The 22,479-nt window shown below is 51.4% G+C and overlaps 1 protein-coding gene and 1 pseudogene across 1 annotated transcript in view; both read left to right on the top strand.

Moving 5' to 3' along the window:
• FAM83F (family with sequence similarity 83 member F) overlaps positions 1-20,128 on the top strand; it is a 32,832-nt gene extending 12,704 nt beyond the window's left edge. The window contains exons 2-5 of the mRNA XM_023257505.2: positions 9,111-9,278; positions 9,817-9,938; positions 12,480-13,174; positions 19,821-20,128. Coding sequence (XP_023113273.2) covers positions 9,111-9,278; positions 9,817-9,938; positions 12,480-13,174; positions 19,821-19,870 — 1,035 coding nt within the window. The 3' untranslated portion in view covers positions 19,871-20,128. The remainder of the gene's footprint in view (positions 1-9,110; positions 9,279-9,816; positions 9,939-12,479; positions 13,175-19,820) is intronic.
• LOC101084805 lies at positions 10,292-10,730 on the top strand (annotated as a pseudogene).
• Positions 20,129-22,479: the final 2,351 nt, after the last annotated feature.

Here is a 22,479-nt window from a genome sequence, read left to right on the forward strand (position 1 = left end):
GCAACGAACAGGCCTGGCCTGTGCCCCTCCCTGCCCAGTGCCTACAGCTCCACGTCAGCAGAGCCTGGGGGGGCGGGGGGGGGGCGGGAAGCAGTGAGGGAGAGAGTGGCATTGTCCCGCTCTACTGAAGCATCCTGGTTTTGTGTGACTGCAGGTGGCCTGGGGTCCCAGCCAGAGTAGATCCGTGCCCAGAGCTGCCCTGTCCCCATCACTTGGTGAGAGGGCCGGGGACAGCTTAGTGCTGTAGGGAAGCTCAGGACTGGGGTCAAGCCCAGGCTTTAGTCCCATCTCTGCCCAACAGAGTAAATTAACCTTGGAGCCGGGCTCTAGCTGTAGAAGTTTCCTTCTACCTCTGAGATTCTTTGTGTCTGAAATGTCCTTCAGTGCGGGGGCTAAGTACAGAGGTGCAGCCTGTGCCCGGCACACAGGTACAACCAAGAGGCTTTGCAGGACTGACACGCAGCCCAGGCTCCACTTAGGGCCCTGCATCTCATTACGCGGAGGACAGGCTCTCTTTTGTAATTTTCACGAAGGTGGCTGCTCTATGTGCTGGTTGCAGCCCTGCTTCCTGGCCTGATGTACTTGGTGCAGACTTCTACCCCTACCCCTTGGTTAAGAACTGTCCTCACTTATGGACTGGCTGCTCCTTTAAGATCTTGGGTGGGTAGAACAGAGGCAAAGAGATCAGACCTTTGAGCTGTGGCTGAGGTGGCAGTCCTAAAAGGTTCCAACTTCTTTCCCCTTCTCTGCACTCCTGAGGAAGATCTTTCTTTTTTTAATGTTTATTTTTTATATTTATTTTGAGAGAGAGGGAGAGAGAGTACAGAGGAGGGGCAGAGGGAGAGGGAGACAGAGAATCCCAAGCAAGATCTGCCCTGAAAGTGCAGAGCCCGATGCGGGGCTTGAACTCACGAACCATGAGATCATGATCTGAGCTGAAACCAAGAGTCAGATGCTTATCTGAGCCACCCAGGCATCGCAGCCCTTGAGGAAGATCTTTAACTCTGCCTTCCAGCAAGATGATCTAACCAAGAATATTGCTCAGTATTATTTTTTTCCTCCACCCCAGTGCCTTGTCATTAACGAAATAAAAGAGATAACTATAAAGCTACATCTGCACCCCACAAGTACATTCAGATATTCATTTCACAAACACAGAGAACTGACTTGGTGTTGAGACGGCCCCCGAGGGCAGAGATTCTGAGGGAAATCAGATGGTCCCTGCCATCCAGGAGCCACAGCCCAGTAAGGGACAGAGCCGGTCAGCAGATGTTACAACAAAGTGTCGGACCTCTGACTTGCCTGGAATCCAGTGTGGGCAGGAAGCAGGGAGTGGCAAGCATTGCTGGGTAGGGAGAAGTTCGAGAAATTCTTGCCTGAGCCTCGAAAGCTGCATAGGAGCTTCAAAGGGGTATGAAAGGAGTAGGAACAAAAGAACTCAAAACTACCTGATACGTGTAAAGGTTCTCAAAAGAGAGTGGGGGGTGAGGGAGATGCAACTTTGCCCCCAGGAGACACTTATCAGTGTCTACAGACATTTTTGGTTGTCGCCACTCTGAATGACACTACCACCATGCTGCTAAATATCCTGCCATGCACAGTACAGCCCCCACAACAAAGAAATATGGGCCCCAAAAGGTCAATAGTGACACTGTAGGGAAACCCTGTGCTAGGGTAATTGTAAGGACAGAGGTGAGGTGGCCTAAGATGAGGCTGGAGACGAAGAAAGGGGCCAATCATAAGGCCCTTCAAGTGCTGAGCTAAGGAGGATGGAGGGCTCTGGGACCCACTGGTTCGTGAGGCCATTGTCTGGGGGAAATCCCTGCCCTGGAGAATGAATTGGAGCACAGAGACTCGTAGGAGAGACTGGTTAGGAAGCTGTTCCAGAAATTTGGTAGGAAATGAGGGGGCCTGAGTGGGAGCAGCAGTGCAGTGGGAACAGAAAGTAGTTGACCCGGAGCAGGTGCACGGAGCAGGTAGGACCTGCTGGGCTTGGCGACCAACTGGATGTGGTCAGTGGGGAGGAGGAGGAGGCCAGTCGACTCGGGCTTCTGGCCAGGGTGACTCAAAGGATGTTGATTTTGGAAGTGCCCGTGGGGCAGGCTGGTGAGATCCACACCACACAGCTAGACTGGGTCATCCAAACACAGGAGGGGTCTTGAGAGGAGCTGCCTTGGAGTGCCTGGGGAAGGTCGGGTCCTTTTTGGAGTTTTATTATCTCACGGTAATTAGGGAATCCAGACAGAGCATCTGAAAAGCTGGCAGTGTAATTAAAGGCAAATGACAGATAGAGGGAGATTCTGAGCCTCCCTAACCCTCCGTGATCCCCTGCCCCTACGCTGAGGCAGGATATCGGAGGAGGAGATGTTAAGCTAACCAAACACCTGATGCGCAGTATTGCAGCCTCAGAGCCTCTTTGCCAGTGCCTGCAACAGCTTCTAAAAACTCCTGCCACCTCAAATTAACCTCTGTCTCTGGGTGCTGCACATCAGTGGGTAACCAGGGAAAGGACACTGGGAACCTGCTGGGGTGGAGGTGACTTTTCTCTCCTGATGAAATCTGCCTCCCCGGGTTCTGAGCCTGTGACGTCCTTCTTTTAAAATCCCATTTTCCATTGGCACCGGGAGTCTCCAAGTTGGGTTTGGTGCGGAGGATCACGTGGCCCGTTAAACACCACGGCAGAGAGATTTGGGAGCTGGTGTTCCCGGGGTTGAAGCTGAATGTCAGGCAGTGCCCGCAGGGACCAAAGCGGAGGGTAATTATCACCTCTCCTCCACAACGAGATTGCAGGAGTCAGAGAGCAATTGATTTCTCTTCCCACTACAGATATTTCACTGTTTAATTGGTAGTGACACAGATGGCTGGCTCTCACCAGGGTGCCGCGGACCAAGCCTCCTGAAAGGGGGGGAGGGGCCTCGGGAATTGTGGTCCGTTCACATCACATCCTCCACTAGGTGGGGGTGGGTTGCCATGAGGGCTTCCAGCTCCCTGCTTGCTTTTGCAATTACGAAAGGAAAGCAAGAGTGTGAATCCAGAAGCACCTTAGAGCCAGTCAAGCGCTCCCCAGCGATACATTGAGGGCTGCCTCTGAGCTGGACACTGTGCACAGCTTGGAAATGAGCAACGGCCTCCGGCCTCAGATGGCACTTGGGACGTAAGGTATCAGAAGCCCTGCAAGATGGGGGGAAGCGTGTTCTGATGCAGCAGAGCCTGAAGCGTCCAGTTCAAACCCTCCATGATCCAGCCCAACCCTGTTATACTCACCACTCTGAACTGCTCTGGGCCAACTGGTGTGTGTGTGTGTGTGTGTGTGTGTGTGTGTGTGTGTGTGTGTGTGTGTTTTGGACCTCCAGTACAGAGCTGCCATCATCAATCCACAGAAAGTCCCTTCCTGTTTTTATTTTCTCCCTCATTCCTTTCCCCCTGCACTGATAGCCACTCTAATGTGCTCAGAATACATCCCTGCACATGTCTGTATCCTTGAAAAACATATGCAGCTTTGGGGAGCCTGGGTGGCTCAGTTGGTTAACCGTCCGACTTCAGCTTGGGTTGTGATCTCGCCGTTTGTGAGTTCAAGCCCTGCATCGGGCTCTGTGCTGACAGTTCAGGGCCTGGAGCCCGCTTCACATTCTGTGTCTCCTCCTCCTCTCTCTGCCCTTCCCATGCTCAGGCTCTGTCTCTCTCTGTCTCTCAATAATAAATAAAGTTTATATATATATATATATATATATATATATATATTTATATATATATATATATGTGTGTGTGTGTGTGTATATGTATATATATATATATATATATATATATAAAACATATGCAGTGTTATTTTATGTAGTGTACTTTTATTTATATAGTTAGTATTAGGCTGTAGATCTCATCCTCTGACATCTTAAATCAAATTATCCATTTCCAAAAGAACTATCCAGATTCTGCACTGGAACTAGTGTGTTGCCTCTGTCGGCTACCTAGTACTCCGCGATGTACATTCCTCACATTTTCCTTACCCATTCTTCTGGAGATGGACAACGAAGCTGTGGCCAACTCCTTGCTATCCCAAAGAAAGCTGCAGTGAATATCTTTGTTCCTGCCCCTTTATAGAGTGTTGCACAGATCCAAGAGATCCAAGAGTGGCATTGCTGACTCGAGTTATGTACCACTTAAATTTTCCTTAAATCCACCAAGCTCTGCCCACGGCTCTAGGGAATAGCTGCACCCAGGTCCCCTCCCACCAGCAGTGCATGAAGCTTCCCCTTTCCTCACATACCAACATTTAGGATTATCCAGATTTCTCATTTTTAGTTAATCTTATAGTTGTAAGCAGTATCTCTCTCTCCCTCTCTCATCTCTTTGCTTTAATTTGATTTTTTCTCTGATTACTAATGAGGTCTGTTTCTCTTTATATACTTATTAGCCATTCAAGTATCTCCTCTAGGAATTGCCTGTTCCTACCCTTTGCCCATTTTTCTAATTAGTTCCTTGTCTTTTTCTTGCTGATTTGCAGGGATCCCTTGTAGAGTATTAATTCCTTTTGATCGTAAACATTGCAGTATCTTTTCCCTGTCACCAGCCAGTTACCTTTGTCTACAGCATTCTCCTAGGAACAGAAAATCCTAATTTGTCAAATGCATTATTTTTTAAATTTCATTTGCCTTTTGACTTGTGCTTTTAGACTATTAAGAAGTACTCTTGGGGAGCCTGGCTGTCTCAGTCAGAAGAGCATGCGACTCTTGATCTTGGGGTTGTGAATTTGAGCCCCATGTTGGGTGTAGAGATTACTTAAATAAATAAAACTTAAAAAGAAATACTCTTACCTATCTTATCAATTCCTTTATTGGTTTTATCTTTCCCATTTAGGTATTTAGCATAGCTGAAATTCACCTTTATATATAGCGTAAGGCAGGGATACACTTTTTCTCTCCATAGTAAGCCAATTTCCCAATAACATCTGCATAGCAACATCCTTTCTTGACACTGAATTGCGATTCCACCTCTATCAGACTTAAAGTTTCATATGTTTATAATACATAATTGTTTCTGGTCTCTCAGTTCTGTTCCATTAGTTTGTTTTCTAGTTCCTTCCTGCCTCAGCACCTCAATGCTTATTACTATGGCTCAGCAGTATGTCTTACTATCTGGTAGTAGAAGTGTCCCTTCTAGATTTTCTTTTCAAAATTGACCTTGCTATTGTAGATCTTTAGCCTTCCCTGCATCGTAGAAGTATTTGAGTTCTTCAAAAATACTTACTGGACTTTCACTGGAATTACGTTGAATTTTATTAATAAGGGGAGAAATAGATTTTTCAAACATTGAATCATATTATCCATGAACACAATTTTATCTCTTCATTTATTCACATTTTTAAATATCCTTGAATAGAATTTTCTAAATTTCTTTTCTAAATTTCTTTTTTTAATGTTTATTTGTTTTTGAGAGAGAGAGAGTGAGTGGGGAAGGGAGAGGGACAGAGAGAGAGAGGGAGAGAGAGGATCCGAAGCAGGCTCTGCACTCACAGCAGTGAGCCTGATGCGGCGCTCAAACTCACAAACCTGAGATCATCATGACCTGAGCCGAAGTCAGATGCATAACTGTCAGATGCTTAACTGACCGACCACATGCCCTAAACTGCACTTTTGGTCTTATTTTCCCCTCCCCTCTCCTTTTTTTAGTTGAATGACACTGTAGCAGAAGAATGCTAATGGTCTTTGTAAGTTTTTCTTATATCTGGAAATCTTGTTAAATTCTCCTGTTAATTCTAATAGTGTTCCTCTGCATTTTACTGGGTTTTCTGTAAAAATATCATCTCCACATGCTGGTAGTTTTGTCTCTTCTAATCCTTCTATCTCTTCTTCCTCTCCTTCCTCTCCTTCCTTCCTTCCTTCCTTCCATCATATTGCATTAGTCAGCACCTCCAATACATTTTTCTCCACAGCAGTGGTGACAGTATTATTGATGTTCTTGAGACTTAAAGGGAATGTATCTAAAGTTTTTCTGTTCAGCATGTCTCATGTGGCTTTTTTGTAGATAGCCTCTATCAAGTAAAGGAAGGTCCCTTCTTCTATGCTTGTTTTTTTTGAGAATTTTATTCACAAGCGGGGATCTCATGTTATCAAATACTTTTTAAAAAACTATTAAAAAAACTATTAATATGTGATTTCCCCTCCTTGACCCCATGAATGTTATAAATTAAAACAACAGATTATCTGATGTTGAATCCTCCTTACATTTCTAGGATAAAGCTTACTGGATTGTGCTGTATTATGTTTAATTTGCTTTTAACGAATTAACCATGTCACCTTCGTTTTCAAATTCATCAAAGTATAAATAGTCCTAATATTCTTTTTACCATTTTTTACTATTTCTTAAATAGTACGATTTCTTAAAAAGTAAATATTGGTATAGTTATTTCTCTTTCTTCACTCCGATTTTATTCGCATTTCCTGTTTTTGTCAGTCTTGTCAGAAGTCTGTCTCTCTTATTTGGTCTTTTTAAAGAACCAGCTTTTGATGTGATGTCTCTAAAACATTTTACAGCTGTCCCATCTCTGTAAAGCCTGTATGATGCAGTGAAGGGAAGACTCTGGAGTCAGAGAGACTTGAGTTCAAATCCCTGTTCTGCTACGTGCTAACTGTATGACCTTCGGCACATTATTTAGCCCCTTTGCATTTTCTTCCTCATCTGTAAAATGAGAACAGTCCTCCTCATTGTGAGGATCAATTTAGAAAATTTACTTAAAGAGAGGCGACTAAGTGGCTCAGTTGGTTAAGCGTCCAACTTTGGTTCAGGGCATGATCTCACGGTCCATGGGTTCGAGCCCCACGTCAGGCTCTGTGCTTGCTGACAGCTGAGAGCCTGGAGCCTGCTTTGGGTTCTGTGTTTCCCTCTCTCCCTGCCCCTCCCCCACTCATGCTCTGTCTCTCAAAAGTAAGTAAACATTAAAGAAAAAACAATTTTTTAAATTTACCTAGGGGCGCCTGGGTGGCTCAGTCAGTTGGACGTCCAACTTCAGCTCAGGTCATGATCTCCCCGTTTGTGAGTTCGAGCCCGGCGTCGAGCTTGGTGCTAACAGCTCAGAGCCTGGAGCCTGCTTCAGATTCTGTGTCTCCCTCTCTCTCTGCCCCTCCCCTGTTTTTGTGCTCTCTCTCTGTCTCTCAAAAATGAATAAATGTAAAAAAAAAAAATTAAATTTACCTAAAGCATCTGGAACTGTGCACAGCACATCGAAAGTGTTCAGTGATGTTAGTCTCTGTCCTCAGTGCCTTTGTTTATGCTGTGTTTTTTGTCTGAAATGCCCACTTTGTAGGCTTCTGCTGGCCCACATGGAAGTCTTGTGCAGATTAGGAAAAGGCGTCCCTTCCTCAGCAGGCACATCTTCCACTCAGTCTGTCAGCCCAGAGCCCATGTGCAGTGCACAACCTGCGTACCCGTGCACGGCAGCTCTGTCCACTTGCCTGCTTGGTTTTCCTCCCGGTTCATTTCTCATTGTTCCCGAGGCTGCCCATTCTTCAGGTTTCAGCCTCCTTGATGAAGCCTTTCTTCTCCCTTGGCTAGAAGTAATCACGCAATCTCTTTCCTTCCCTGCCTCCCTCCGCCCCTCCTTCTCCCCTGCCCCCACCAACTTTGAACTCACATCACATGTCATTTGTACATCTCTTAAGGCATTTATCTCATTTCGCCTCATGTTTTAGTTATTTTGTGCAAATGTCTTATCATTCGAGGGGATTAACCCCTTGAAGTTAGGGATTATAATTTGTCTTTAGATCCTCCCTCTGCCTGTGAAGCTCAGTAAATGTTAACTGACATGGATGATTGAGTATGAAATGTAGGAGCTGAGAATAGTCTTAAATAATGTTGTGTGAATGGTGTGATGGGGATGGGGGGATGGTCTCTAGAGGCAGAGGTAATGGTAGGGCACATGTGAAGGTGGTGGGATGAAAGGTACTACTCATTGAGCTTACCATGGGCCAGTACTGTGCTAAGTGCTCTCATGGTTCATCTCCCTAAGCCCTCACAACAAGCCTTAGAGGCAGGTGCTAGTATTAGCTGGGGCACTGATGGGTCAGTGGCGGAGCTGGTACACTAGGCCTGTTCTGTGTGACTTCAGAGTTGGAGCTTTCAATTATGACTGACAGACTCCCTCAACCATACAGTGATTACCATTTATTTAGGACTTCCTACATACCAGGCACTGTGTTTGATGCTTTATGGATGTCATCTCTAATCTCCGTGGCAAATGCGTGAAGTACAGGGTACAGGGTATCCCCACTTTGCAGATGAGGAAACAGAGGCTCACCAAGGTTAAGTGACTTGCCTCAGGTCACAAATATAGGAAGTTGTTATAACCAGATCTCTTGACCCCAAAGTATGCCCTTTCCCCTGCTTTACACACACAGTGCTTGGGGTCAGCAAGAAAACCCCGCAGCTGGTGCGGAGAAAGGTTTGCATAGGAAAATGGAGGAAGCTAAGGTTAGAAAGGCAGTTCTGCCTCGGGCCACAGAAGGCCTCACTTTCCAGGACTAGCTTTTAGAAACCAAGAGTCCTGGGCTGTGACCTTGACTCGAGGGTCGTGTCGCATGACCTGGCCACTTGGAGGCCAGGGAGTTTGAGCTACCTGGAGCCCTGCCTGGATCTGCACCAAGGGGAACATAGAACTTCGCACAGCTATAGGGAGATCAAAACAAACCAGGCCTGCAAGGAGGTGGGTGTGAAAAGATCTACAGTCCATCCCGTGCCTCTCAGTGACCTCGTCTTCTTCCGCCTACTTGTTTCCCTAGGTCACTAGGACCATCTCTCCTCAGCCTCCTAGATTGCCCTGATCTGGCTTCAGAAAAGCTGCCGGAGAATGCCCAGGGTGGGATGGTGGAGATTTGTCCAGGGAGAAGTAAAAGTAGCACACCCTGGACCCCCAGGCATTTCTCAGAGCAGAGAGCCCATCTCCGGGCTCAGACGTGCTCAGAGATGGGTAGGGACATGGAGAACCCAGGAGTGGTGCAGATGGGGTATTTGACTCTTGGCCACCAGTTACCCAGGCCCCGCTGGTCCTCTCTTGGCCACACTGTATCCCTGTAGTTGTGGAGTCACCACGTGCCTCACCAGTGCCCTTCCACATCCAGGTCATTGCTGTGGTCATGGACCTCTTCACTGATGGTGATATCTTCCAAGACATCGTGGATGCTGCGTCTAAGCGCCGGGTCCCGGTGTATATCATCCTGGATGAGGCAGGCGTAAAGTTTTTCCTGGAGATGTGTCAGGGCCTGGAGCTTGCTGACTACCGTATTCGGGTAAGTTGTACCACGGGGGTAAGGGTAAAGGGTGGGGAGGAAGGGCAGGAGGTGAGATAGAGACTCCCTCTCTCTCTTCCTCTACCTCTTCCCCAGTTCAGGGACACAGATGAACATCAAGACCTCAACCCCTTTCTTTCTGTTTAAAGCCTTGCCCTGTGAATTGATAACCCTAAATTATATGCCCAGCTTAAATTTTATCTCAAGACGGTTGAGGCTAAAGAGGCAGCTCTGGCCCAGTCCTGGGGAGCTCACGCTGCAGAGTCACTGTCAGGGTCAAAGCTAGGACTGTGATTCTCTTCTGGGGAGCTTTTGGAACAGGAAGGAACTACTCTGGGCTCATCTATATTCAAAGCAAGATTTGCTAACTTCCTCCTGCTTTTCAAATGGGGTTCCAGTTCTAAGGCTGTAGAAAGTAGAGTCTAGTATAGACAGGAGTCAATAGGCAGGGTTCCATGAACAAGAGGGTTCTTTCTCTGCCCACACAAAACCTCAGAGGCCCCCAGCCTGAATGACAGTGCCTTTCTCTTCTCAACAGAACATCCGTGTCCGCTCTGTGACAGGTGTTGGCTTCTACATGCCCATGGGGAAGGTCAAGGGGACCCTGTCATCAAAGTTCCTAATGGTAGATGGTGAAAAAGTAGCCACTGGATCTTACAGGTGAGTCGGGCCAAGACAGAGAATGGTCCAGGAGGTCTTTTTTTGTGTAACAAATATACAATGTGGAAGACTGGGCTGGAGTCTCCATAGTCATGGGTTTAAGACACATTGTCTGATCTAATGACAAGAGCCTCCTGGCCAGTCCCTTCCTTCAAAATTTCTGGATACCGGATTATTCCAAAAAGAGGGTCAACTCTTACTGGGCATCAAGAACGGTCTGCCTTTCATGGTCCACAGCAACGGTTTGCATTTTGAGGCTAGTTGTTGGGACAAGTAGGAAGCAGAATGGACCAGATCTGGGAAAGAAATGTGAGGGTGTGGTCTCTTTTGCCCAGGCCCGTGGTACCAGCAGGATGGGTAAACGTTGCAGTCTTCATTCTGCCAGGAAGCTCCATAGCCACCAACGGAGATCAGAAGTGATATTGTGAACAGGACAAAGAAGCCCACTTGGGCACAGCCCTGAAGGCCAAGCCTTTGCAGGTGCTTCCCACGTAAAGGGAATCGTACTGGGAAAAGTAAGGGTTGAAGCCAAGTAGCCAAATTCTGCCATCAGGAAGTATATCAGGGTCCATTTTGTCAAGAATGGCAAAAAAAAAAAAATCACAGCCTTTGTGCCCAGTGGTAGTTGTTTGAATTTTATCGAGGCAAACGATGAGGTTCTGGTTGCTGGATTTGGTCGCAAAGGTTATGCTGTCGGTGACCTTCCTGGTGTTCACTTTAAGGTCATCAAAGTAGCCACTGTCTCTCTTTTGGCCTTTACACAAAGGCAAGTAGGAAAGACCAAGATCGTAAGTCCTGCTAGTGAAAACATGACAATAATAAATTTTCACAGGGGGTACCTGGGTGGCTCAGTTGGTTGAGCGTCTGACTATGGCTCAGGTCATGATCTCACCACTCGTGAGTTCAAGCCCCACATCAGGCTCTGTGCTGACAGCTCAGAGCCTGGAGCCTTCTTCTGATTCTGTGTCTCCCTCTCTCTCTGCCCCTCCCCTGCTCATGCTCGCTCGCTCTCTCTCTCTCTCTCTCTCTCTCTCTCAAAAATACATAAACATTAAAAAAATGTTTTTTTACTTTTCACATGCCAAAAAAAAAAAAAAAAAGGTAAGGGTATGGTGTGGAGGCAATGTCTCCCAAATTCTGATTCAGAAATAAGTTACCAGGAACACGAGAGACTATATCTCAGCAGTCTTTGCGCTCCAAGTGTACTAAAATCTGGGTGAGGAAAGAGACCTGGGCACAGGAAACAATCAACAAATGTCATAAGTCCTCTTACATGGTTAAAGTGTAGTGGTTTGCAGACATTAAGTGCTCTAAAAACCTAGAGAGGAGCCAATAATGGAATTATTGGAATGATATTAACAATAGCAGCAGCTCCATTATCACTTATTAAAATGTGTGTGCCAGGGACTGAACTAAATGTTTTCTACATGGTATCATACCTGAGCCTCACAGTACTTTTGTGACTGTATGTCCTATGAGCCCCACGTTACAAGGCATACAAGGGTAGAAACCAGGTTGGTGGGAATGCAAACTGGTGTAGCCACCCTGGAAAACAGTATGGAGATTCCTCAAAAAAGTTAAAGATAGAACTACCCTATGACCCAGCAATTGCACTGTTAGGTATTTATCCAAGGGATACGGGTGTGTGGTTTCAAAGGGGCAGGTGCACCCCAATGTTTATAGCAGCCCTATCGACAATAGCCAAGTATGGAAAGAGCCCAAATGTCCATCGACAGATGAGTAGATGAAGAAGATGTGGTGTGTATATATACAATGGAATATTACTCAGCAATCAAAAAGAATGAAATCTTGCCATTTGCAACTATGTAGATGGAACTAGAGGGTATTATGCTAAGCAAAATTAGTGAGAAAAAGACAAATATACGACTTCACTCATATGTGGAATTTAAGATACAAAACAGATAAACATATGGGAAGGGAAGCAAAAAGAATATAAAAACAGGGAGGAGGATAAAACATAAGAGACTCTTAAATATAGAGAAAAAATTGAGGGTTGCTGAAGGGTTGTATGTGGGGGGAATGGGCTAAATGGGTAAGGGGCATTAAGGACACTTGTTGGGATGAGTACTGGGTGTTATACGTAGGGGATGAATCACAGAAATCTCCTGAAATCATTATTGCACTATATGCTAACTAACTTGGATATAAACTTTAAAATATAAATAAATAGATAGGTAATTAAATAATTAAATGATTAAATAAATAATATGTATCTAGGAAAAAAAAAAAAAGAAACCAGGTTGGAATCCAGGCCTGACTTCCCATGCCCTTGCCTGCTTTCTGCATTTGAGGCCAAGACCTGGAAGAGAGGGAGGAAGGATGTGGGTCGGTAGAGGGAGAGCACCCCAGCGAGAAGGCCAGGAGCTGTCTCCCACCGGCCAGCAAGGCATCTGGCCTCAGTGGTAGATCAGGTTGGGGCAGGGGCAGTGGGGTGTTGAGAGAGACTGCCAAGGGACTGCTGGCAGGGCGAGGCCACGGGCTGGGCCTACATGTCGTGTTTTTCTGTCCCCACGTTCCCAGGTTCACCTGGAGCTCCTCCTACGTGGACAGGAACCTTCTCCTCCTCCTGACGGGGCAGAACGTGGAGCCCTTTGACTTGGAGTTCCGGGAGCTGTATGCCATCTCTGAGGAGGTGAACTTGTACCAGGAGCTGAGCCTGGCGGGAGGTGCCGGGAGGCTCGGCCCCAACTACTCCTCCACCGTGGCTCGCAAGCTGATCAACCCCAAGTACGCCCTGGTGGTAGGCAGCCGCCATCCGCCGGGCGAGATGATGCGCTGGGCCGCCCGGCAGCAGCAGGATGCGGGGGGCGACCCCGAGGGGCAGGAGGAGGGCAGCAGAGGCGGCGAGGCGGCCCGGCGCCTGGAGAACTTCCTGAGTGACCTGGTCACGCTGGAGCAGGTGCTGCCCCCCGTGGAGCCCGTTCCCTCTGGAGAGCTGATTCGGAAGGACGGCAGGGCGATCTCCCACCTGCACATGGACCTGAAGCCCAAACCCCGCGAGGCGCTTGTCCGAAACGGCAAGGGAGAAGCCGCCAACGGGGAGGCCACTCCGGCCAAGGAGGGCAAGCGCTTTAGCAACAGGTTCTTCAGTCGCCGGGCCAAGAGGCCCACGGCGCCCAATGGCACAGCCAGCTCCCTCTCCACCGAGACCTTTGCGGAAGTGGAGTTTGTGCCGGGGAAGAAGTCCAACGAGGGCTCCAGCGCTGACATCTCAGGTGAGCCCTCTGCCCTCTGCCCGGTGCTCCCCGGGCCTCCGGGCCTCGTCCGGGAGCGGTGCCTCCCATCTGCGGAAAGGCAGCTTGCTGTATGCAGAAAGCGGGAGCTCGGAGGCCAAGACGGTCCTCAGTTCCCACCCGACCCTGGCCTTTCTCTGCCTTGTGATGGCGAGCCTACCACCACGGGCCCGGGGTCACGTCCTCTTGTCTAAAAGCCGGGAGGGCACCTGCCTCGCTCAGCCGTTCTGAGGACAAAGTGCTCAGAGCAGTGCCGCGCGTGGAGTAGTCTGAGAGCCGGCGTTTCTAGTACTGGAGGCTTGGCAACTTTCTCCTCTGTCAGGGAAGAAGCAGGCACAACGCAGCTGAGTGGCCTGACCCACGCCTGACCTCTGCCTCTGAGTCTAGGACTCGTTCTCGAAAACGTGTTCCTTGCCAGATCACCTGTCCTCACGATCCAACCTGGGCAGACACACCGCGCCCTCCCTGTGCCCCACCAATGCTCTGACCCACTTTCCTCCTTTCTGTTTTAAACAGTTGACTTGGTTCTTCCCTGTGCTTATTTGATTAGTGGTGTTTGCCATTCTGTTTACATTTGGGAGAGATCATTCCTGCTGGCAGTGTCTCTCTGGGATCCCCTAGAGGTCTGGGCCTTTATCTTTCTCCAGAGCAGTCTCCGGTACGGCCTTTCCAGAGGCTGGTGGTGACAGCCGGGACCGCTGCTGGTACCTTGTCTCATGGCAGCGTCTTTGAGTCGAAGGGGGCTCCATGTTGGGATTTCTCCTGCGGCCGGGATTTCTCACTGCAGCAGTGAGCCTGGCCTCCCACCTGGCCAGGTAGCTGATGGTGGGACCTTGCCCTGGGCGGCCCGAGTGCTTCCAGGACTCCTGTGCCCCCCACACCCCCAGCTTTGACCTGTTTGTGGCTTCAGCGTAAGAGTCACAGCTGTCTTCCCCTCTGCTGATTCCCCCGCCCTGCTACAGAAACTGACACTCAGTCTGTGGTTCTTAAAGTTAAGACAGGCCCGGGAGTCTCTACAAATTTGGGGCACAGTAGGAACGCCAGTGCCATACTTCCACTTGGCTGGGAAGCATTTATGGGGCACCTGCATGTGCCAGGCCCTTCGCTAGATGCTTTCTCTCTCACTTGGCCCTCACAACAACCACAGAGGGGGCTGGCGGAAGCTCGGACAGGTGAATTAGGTGGTCCCAGGGCACAGTAAGTGGTAGTGGGGCCAGGACTCAAACCCAGGCCAGGGCCCGTGTCCTGTCAGGGAGGGGTGGCTGCCCCCCCACACCCATCCCATTCCCTCCTGGGCTCCCCGGCGCCCCCAACACCAGATGCTTTGCTGCTTTGCACCTTTTGTTTAGAGGGAGGGTTGCCATGGTGAACACCTGGCAGGGAAGGGAGAAGGAGGGGCAAGCCCAGCCACAAAAGGGCCATTTCCCAAGTCCTAACTGGAGGTGAAGCTGGAAGTGAAGCTGAAGCTTCCTCTCCCTTCAGCCCCTCACCCTGAGGTGCTGTTTCCATAGAAACGCAAGGCCCGTTGCCTTGTCCCTCCCTGCTGCCTTTCCTAAGTCTCAGCAGCCAGTTCCCCTGCTTGGAGACTTGGACGGTCACTGCTGCTGCCCTCTGAGTGTTTGCACGTGGTGCCCGGGAGCCAGCCGAGCACGTGCAAGTGCACCCTGGGGAAGCTCCTCTCCTGGGTGCCCGACACACGGCACATGGTCAGGAAGGCCCCAGGGATGCCCGGAGGATCACACTGGTCCTTCTCTATCCTTCAGAAGAAATACGGACTGGCCTCACGCAGCCCAGCCTCTGCCCACCTGGCTGAGTATCCAGTTCCCAAGGGCCTGAAATTCAGGTTGCTAATGAGACCTTTCCTCTCCCTGCTGCTTGCTTCCCTCAAAGGCAGAGGCGAGAAGCCGGACTCCTCTCCCCAAAGGCCCTTTTATTGTCCTCCAGCCTCCCAAATGTTTGGCTGCATCTGGACTGTCCTAGTGCCTCGTCTCAGGCAGAAGCTAAGTCACTAGGACTCTGTGTGCCGGAGGGTGGTGTTCCTGACGTCATGGGGCCCCCAAGGCTGGGACTAGTAATTCCAGTACTCTCGGAACGTCACCTGGGAAGGAATCACTTTAGCTTAGGGCCCTCATCTAAGGAAAGGATCCTTTTCCTACAGTGAACATGCAGAACATCATCAGAATAGATATCAATGTGGGATCTCAGCTCCCAGTACTTTGCTCCCCATACCCTGGACATATCCTTTCCCCTCCCTGGGGCGGTTTCCTGTTCGAGAAGAGGAGGAGTTAAGCCAGGGAGGGTTTCTGAGGTCCCTTTGAGCTCCTGATTCTGACTGTCTGCTCTCTCCCTGCCACCCTCTTGTCAAGGGAGAGCCTGAGCTGATGGACAGGGTGGGTGGAAGAGAAAAATAGAAAGCTAAGTGCTGGCAGCCTGTAAAATTGCTTGGTAAGAAGTATATAGTTGTCAAACAGCATGCAAATGTTTGCAAGCCCAAGTGTGGCCCTTGGGAGAACCTTTGGAAATTCCTTCCTTTAGGTCTGGGGATCCAGGTGGGGGGGGGGGTACATGGGGTTGCAGCCCCCACCCCCTTGCCTCGTGGTGAAAAGGCTCATTGCGCCCTCTACTGGCGGAAGCTAAACTCCTTTTCCTTCTGGTTTTTCTCTCAGCTGAGACCTTGTTTCTGTGCTGGATGCACTTAGCACCTTTTCCCAAGCCTGCCACCAGTGTCCATCCAGGAGCTTGGGACAGGCCCTCTGGGCAGAGATCCCAATCTCAGGGAGCAGCATTCACTGGAGAGCCTTATTAAAACCCAGTGAGGAGGGGTACCTGGGTGGCTCAGTCGGTTGAGAATCCAACTTCGGCTCAGGTCATGATTTCATAGTTCACAAGTTCGAGCCCCACTTCAGGCTCTGTGCTGACAGCTCAGCACACCTGGAGCCTTCTTCAGATTCTGTGTCTCCCTCTCTCTGTGTCCTTCCCCCACTAATATTCTGTCTGTCTCTCAAAAACAACAACAACGACAACATAGGAGTCTCTACCACTGGCCTGGGCTCAGGAATCTGCATTTTAAACAAGTGTCCTGGGTCCATGTGGGGAGTCCCCAGAGCAGCAGATTATGATGACACTTGGACAAAGCCCTGCTCTCACGAGGCTACCAGCCTAGGAGAAGAAGTTCCAGGTGATGTCCTGGGGCCACTCCCAGCCCCTCCAGGAAGATCATTGGGAAATGGCCAACACTCTTGACCATGGTTAAGGGAAGAAAGGCACAGACGTTCCCTGAGCAGATGCTGGGTGGATACATGCTAAGTGCCTTCACACAGAATTCACAACCATCCTGATGACATCGTTTCACAGACAGGAGGTGCAGAGAGGCAAGCCTCTATGTCCATGGTCATGCAGTGAGAAAGGGCATTGTGATCTCTTGCCTCCCAGGGCCTTGCACAAAGCATCCTGGTTATCTCTGGAAAGTTAGGGTTAGTGCCATTTCCCTACATCTTTAAAGATGTTTTGGAAGGGGCCAGAGGCTTCTTACACAATGGATTGTCCCCCTGGTATCCCACCAGTGGAGAGGAAGAAGAGAGTGGCCATTTACAGCCCAGAGTGCCTCTAGGTCACCAACTTCCAAAGTCCTCTTGCCCATGCTTTTCCCATAGTTCTCTGAGGTGACTGCAGCAACAGTTGCATTTCTAGAACTCTCCTCGATTCCCGTGATTCATGCATGGGGGAGCCACCATAGCTGGCAATGTGGTCTGGTTCCTAGTGCTGTGGCTGCTGGGCTCCTGGATTTGGGACTTCAGGCTCTTCTGTGTTGCCCCCAGGAGCTGGAGGTCTCAGATATCTCTCTGGGAAATCTGGGCCCCTGTCCAAGATAGAAGGGTGGGAAAGTGCTTCTGGGGTTCCGAGCTCCATAAGGGGCCTGTGGGCCTCCAGTTCCAGGATAAGTCTACTCAAGAGCTATTTTATGAAGAGAGAGTTTCAGAATTCAGTGTCACTCTTGAGGCGCATGGGTCATGCCCCAGCTGTTGCTGAAGGTCTGATTTGATAAACCCAAGCTTGGTTACCAGCCAGGGCCCCAACCACACAGCAAGGTGAGGGGAGCCAGGTGAGCATCCTTCGAGGAACTGATCCTGCTCAGTTCTGGAAAAGAGGCAAGCATCCTTATTCTCACCGGCATATGCCATAATCCCTATGCCCCTCCGGGTTCTCTTGGGCCTAGCCAGGGCTTTCATCACCATCTAGGTGAGTGAGGGCATGTACCTCACCCGGTCAGTATCTATTGATGCCGCTATTATTGTTAGTATTGGTCTGAACCTTTAAGTAGCTTGCCGCTGCCTGGTCATACATTTTACTCAACAAGTACATATCTACGCAATGTCTGCTGTGTGCCAAGCACTGCTCTAAGTTCCTGGTACAACAGGGAACGAAACAAGCAAAGTCCCTGCCCTTACGGAGTGAATGCCATACTAGAAAGAGAGGGGCAGAGGAGGGCAATGACCCTTTCATAAAGGGTCATTGGGAAAGCCTCTCGGACAAAGGGACAAAGGGGTATTTGAACAGAGACTTGAATGAAGGGAGGGAGACAGCTGTGTGGACATCCAGAAGACAAATCTTCCAGAAAAGGGGAATATGAAGTCCTGAAACCCATAGGGAGGTAGAGCCCACGGGTCCTTGGCTGGTGCCCCAGGTGCCTCCTCCTCCCCCACACCTACTTTCAGTCTTACTACAGTGTTATCTCCCTTTGAAGTTTGACCTTCCCTTTGGGCTGCCCATGGCCGTTCATGTTTTCTTCCCTGTGAAGCTGAGCAGGTCTGATTCTCCCCAGTCTCGCCGAACACCTGCACGTGGTGGGCTCTTAGTCAATGGGCACTGAAGGAATGACACTGAAGGAATGACGGAACACAGAGAATTCGCCCTCAAACCAATTTCTCTGTCCGAGGCATGCGAATGAATCCTGTGTCCAAAGAACCTCTGCAGGCATCTGTCAGCTTTCTGGAACGAGTGGGAAGCACACCCAGGCAAACTTGGGCTGTCGCCCCTGCCGCTCCCGGCTTCTCTGAGCAGGAGGGCAGGAGCGGGGGCAGAGCTCAGTCTTAGGAAGCAGGCTCCTCTAAGCCACACTCCTGCCCCTGCTTCCTGATGCAGGGATCGATCCACTTACCTGCCTCTAAAATGCTGCTGCCTCAGGGGAGGAACTCAGCATCTGCTCAGTAGGCCAAGCACATAAAACAAGCCACTGCGGAGACGAAGCCGGGATGGCTGTGTCCATTGCCGCAGCAAGGGGACTGCAGGACAGCAGCAGTAATCACTTGGGCAGAGCTGCATCAGACGCGCGGCCCGGCTCGGAAGATGACCCATGCTCCTTGACCCTTGGAGCCCTCAGGGAGGGGCGGCACAGTCGTCCTGCTCCCCTCCCTCCTCCTCTGAGCCTTAAACGCCTCAGGCTTGGTCTCCAAGGAGGCCAGGCAGGACCTGTAGCAAGTCCTGAGGAGTGAGTCCAGTCCACACAGACCAGGTGGTGGTTGGCCTGGGAACGGGTGGGGGGGCGGGGGAGGGTTTGCTGCAGTCGAACCTGTTCAGTGTCTCCCTTGCTAATGGCCCAGAGAGGAGGCAGCCGCCACCTTAATTAAATTCACAGCTGGAGTGATCTGGGAAGGTGGTGTGAACGCAGGGGAGGTGACCCTTGCAGTGTAGAGAGGGACCGGCAGGAAATAACTCAGCAGCTCCCACCTGGGAGGAAGACAGCCAGCGCCCCTGAGGACAGAGGCCACCTCGGAGGCCAGGGCTGCCTCCCAGCTCCCTGCTTCCCCCGCAGCTCCCACAGCAGAAATCCAGCCAAAGGAGCCCCGGGCCTCTGCTTGGGATTGTAAAGGAAGCAAAAACGGCTGGAAGGGGGCTGGGAGAAACGGGCTTCTCTGGCCAGGAGAAAAACCGCGTTCTCTCCCCCTTTCCCCTCGGTGAAGTGCGCTCCCTTATCCTCTGTTCTCAAAACCACCCCTCTGAGCGTGTGGTCTGTGCCACGGTACCTGGCTCTCAGTCAGCCTGCTGACCCTGGTGGCCCCTTCCCGGGACGCCTGCTCAGTGGCTGGAGCTGACGCTGGATGTGGAGGGCTGTGGCGGCTGCCGGCCCTGACTGAGTCCGGGAGCTGGTGGCCCCCCGTCCCTCGCTGTAAGACAGGGCTAATGCCACCTTCTCCAAGTGCAGCCGCCCAGGCGGGATTACCTGAGAGAACGACTGGTTGTGCTTTGTAAGCTGTGAGGCTGCACACAGTATTAGCTTCTGGCAAACTGCCTCTTGGAGAGACTTTTAAGTCATTGACTGTAGCTGTGGATTAGGGTTCTGGATCCTTCCCCCGCCCCCACCGCTGAGGTCAGGAGATGGCAGATCCCTTTGATATCCCAATCAGCGACAATCTAGCTGAGACGACCAGACCAGACCGGGAGAACCTTTCCTTTTGCTTTCCTGGGGGTGGGGGGGCCCTACTGACTCCAGATCAGCAGCTTGGCAGGGAGACAGTGACCCCAGCCCCTAAATTTGAGGCTTGAGCTGTGCACAGGAGAGGAGTGGGAGGCGAGTCTGCTGAGCGCTTCACTTAACGTCCTCCTTCGCCCGTGTCCCTTGTCTCTGCAGGCAAAACGAATCCCAGTCCTTCCAAGGCCAGCAATTGCGTGATCTCCTAAGCCACACAGGCCAGCAGTGGGCAGGACCTGTGGATGACCCAGCCCTGTCCTATGGAGAATACAGGTCAAACCCTGCGCCAGTTTGCACTTCGGACCCTTACTTGCTTCCTGCCCAACAGCCTCCATCCTGGCCTCAGGGACCCTCAATCCCAGATGTGAGAGTCGGCAGCACATCAAGACAATCACACGCCACCGCCGTGAGACTGTCGCCGCCGGGCAGGGGTCACTCCTTCTTGTTTACATGAAGTGGAAGCTTGACTAATGTCCGCTCTCCTTTATGCCAGACCCCCTCCCTCCACTGGGCCAGCCTTGTCCTGCAGGTCCCCAGATGGGGTGAGCCCAATGCGATAGGGTCTCCAGGGCAGCCCCAGCCCCCTAACTTCTCCTTCCCCGGGCTTCCTGGTGCTTCTGGTCCCCCAAGAGGCTTGGTGGGATATGAGGGAAGAGGATGGGGCTCTGAGCCAGGGAGCCAGTCTTCCCCAAGTCTCTGAACTCAGGGTGGAAGGGGCAGCTAGGGCAGCCGGGGCACCGGCCGCTGTCACCTTCCCAGCCTGGTTCCTGCAAGGCTCCCGTACTAGACCCAAAGTGAAATGAGGGGAAGGCCTCTCCTCAGCCAGTGCCAGGATCTGACTCTGCTATTCAGAGGGCTCTTGTACTGAAGTCTCCTTCCCCTCCCTCCCCACTGTCTTAGCAGTCTCCGCGCCAGTGGTCCAGACCTCCTTGGCTATTGCCTGCTGCAAGCACATACGGGGGTTCTTCCAGTGCCTTTAGCTGGGGCTGCTGCTTCCCTTTAATGTGCCTTGATTTGCAGCCCAGGGCAGGGAGAGAGAGCTTGGTTGGGAGTGGGAGGCTCAAGCAGTATGGGAGGTTGAGCCCTGCAGACAAGAGCATTTGTCCTTTCCCCCACCCCTGAGATAGCCCTCAGCCCCCTTCACCAGCCAGTGTGCCCGCTCTAGTTACATTCCAGCCAAAGACCGGCCTTCGTCTCCTGCCAAAGGACAGGCTGCATTTAGGAGCCTTAGCCTCCCCTCTTTGCCACAACATTGGCCAGGGACAGCAGCCTAAAGTCGCACATTGCCCCCTCCCCACTTGTGTGACTGATGGGGTCTGAGGAGAGATTTCTGGAATGGACAACAGAGAAATCGCCAAACTTCAGGCTCTGAGAGCCGACTGCCGGGGGGGGCCCTAGCCACAGGGGGCGCGGAGGGGCCCGCATCGCCCAGTGGAAGCGCCCCCAGGTGGCCTCTTTCAGCCTCTTCTGAACCAAACTCTTGTCTTTGTGTCTTTCCTTCTGCAAAAACCCTGGGGCACCAGCAGCACCTGGGGGAGGAGCCCAGATGCTGGCTTGAGGGAGGGCACTGGGGGCATTGAGGCAAAGCAGGAGGTGGGATGGCCCAGTGCAGTTGTTGGAGAACCTGGCCTCTTGTGGTAGGAGGGGAGGGAACAAGGAAAGGAAAGGTGAGCCTGGTTCCCAGGGGCTCCTCTCTATCTTGAGGCTAGCTTCTAGGGTGTTGGGTGGGGGGGGGCAGGGGATCCCCAACCCACCTCCCTGAGCTTCTGTGAGGATTAAACACTTCCTGGGAAGTGCTGGCAATGTGGCACGTGCTTGTTCTGGAGGGGAAGGAAGGGAGAGAGGAAACCGGGGGAGTGGAGGGTGGTGGTTGGGGGACAAGATCGCCCTTGGTGGGGAGAGTAGACGCCTCTGGGGACAAGGCAGGAGGCCCGGGGAAGGGACCAGCTCCTAAGGGCTCTTCCCAAGGGCTTCCTGTCTGTGCCCAGCCCCCCACAAGACAAGCTGGCCTACGGCACCCCTTCCCCTCTCCTGACCCAAAGTGGGCCCTGTTCTTTCCCAGGCCTGACATGTGGGAGGATCCACACTGGAAGCTCCCAGTCACTGCAGCCTCGAGCCCGGCCTGCCCTTTCTGCCTCAGTTTCCCCACGTGCCAAGACGGGATCTTCTCACTTTCTTCATAGGCACGGAGGTGGGAGAGCATGAGGAAGCACCACCGTATAGTGGGCGGAGGGCTGGCGGCTGAGGCGGGACACCTGCCTCCACCACGGCCTGTCTCCTCCTCCCCTTCGGAGGTTTGGAGTTTGGACAAGATGGTCTCTGAGCCCCTCCGGCTGTGAGGGCCTTGGAACGAGACAGCAGTCCAAAGATTGCTGGGGATCTTGAAGCACTAAAATGAGGCTACTGGTGTTCGCTCCTCTGCCCAGGCCCGGCCCACTCTCCGTTCTGCCTCTGGGCTTCTGGCTTTTAGTACATCTGCCGTCTGCTCCAGCAGTTGCACACACTTGGCGACGTATTCTCCCTCTCTCCTCACATCTCGAGGATACATCTGGCATTCTCAGATGGATGATAAGTTCAAGGGTGGATCATGCCCTTGGTACCCACGCTGCAGCATTCACAGTCCCGGTCACGTGGGAAGGCCTCCGGGAGGGGCAGGGATGAAGCAGGACTCTCAGTATGGGGCCCTCCCACACCCCCCCCCCACCACCACCAAGTTGCCCACTCTGCGTCTAGTTTCCGTAGGCTGAGTGCCAACAACTGACACAGCTCCTTGGGCACGCTGACCACCGATGAGCAGAGGCAGCTGAGGGCCGAGACC

Source organism: Felis catus, chromosome B4, assembly GCF_018350175.1.
Source record: "Felis catus isolate Fca126 chromosome B4, F.catus_Fca126_mat1.0, whole genome shotgun sequence".
NCBI classification, from domain to species: Eukaryota; Metazoa; Chordata; class Mammalia; order Carnivora; family Felidae; genus Felis; species Felis catus.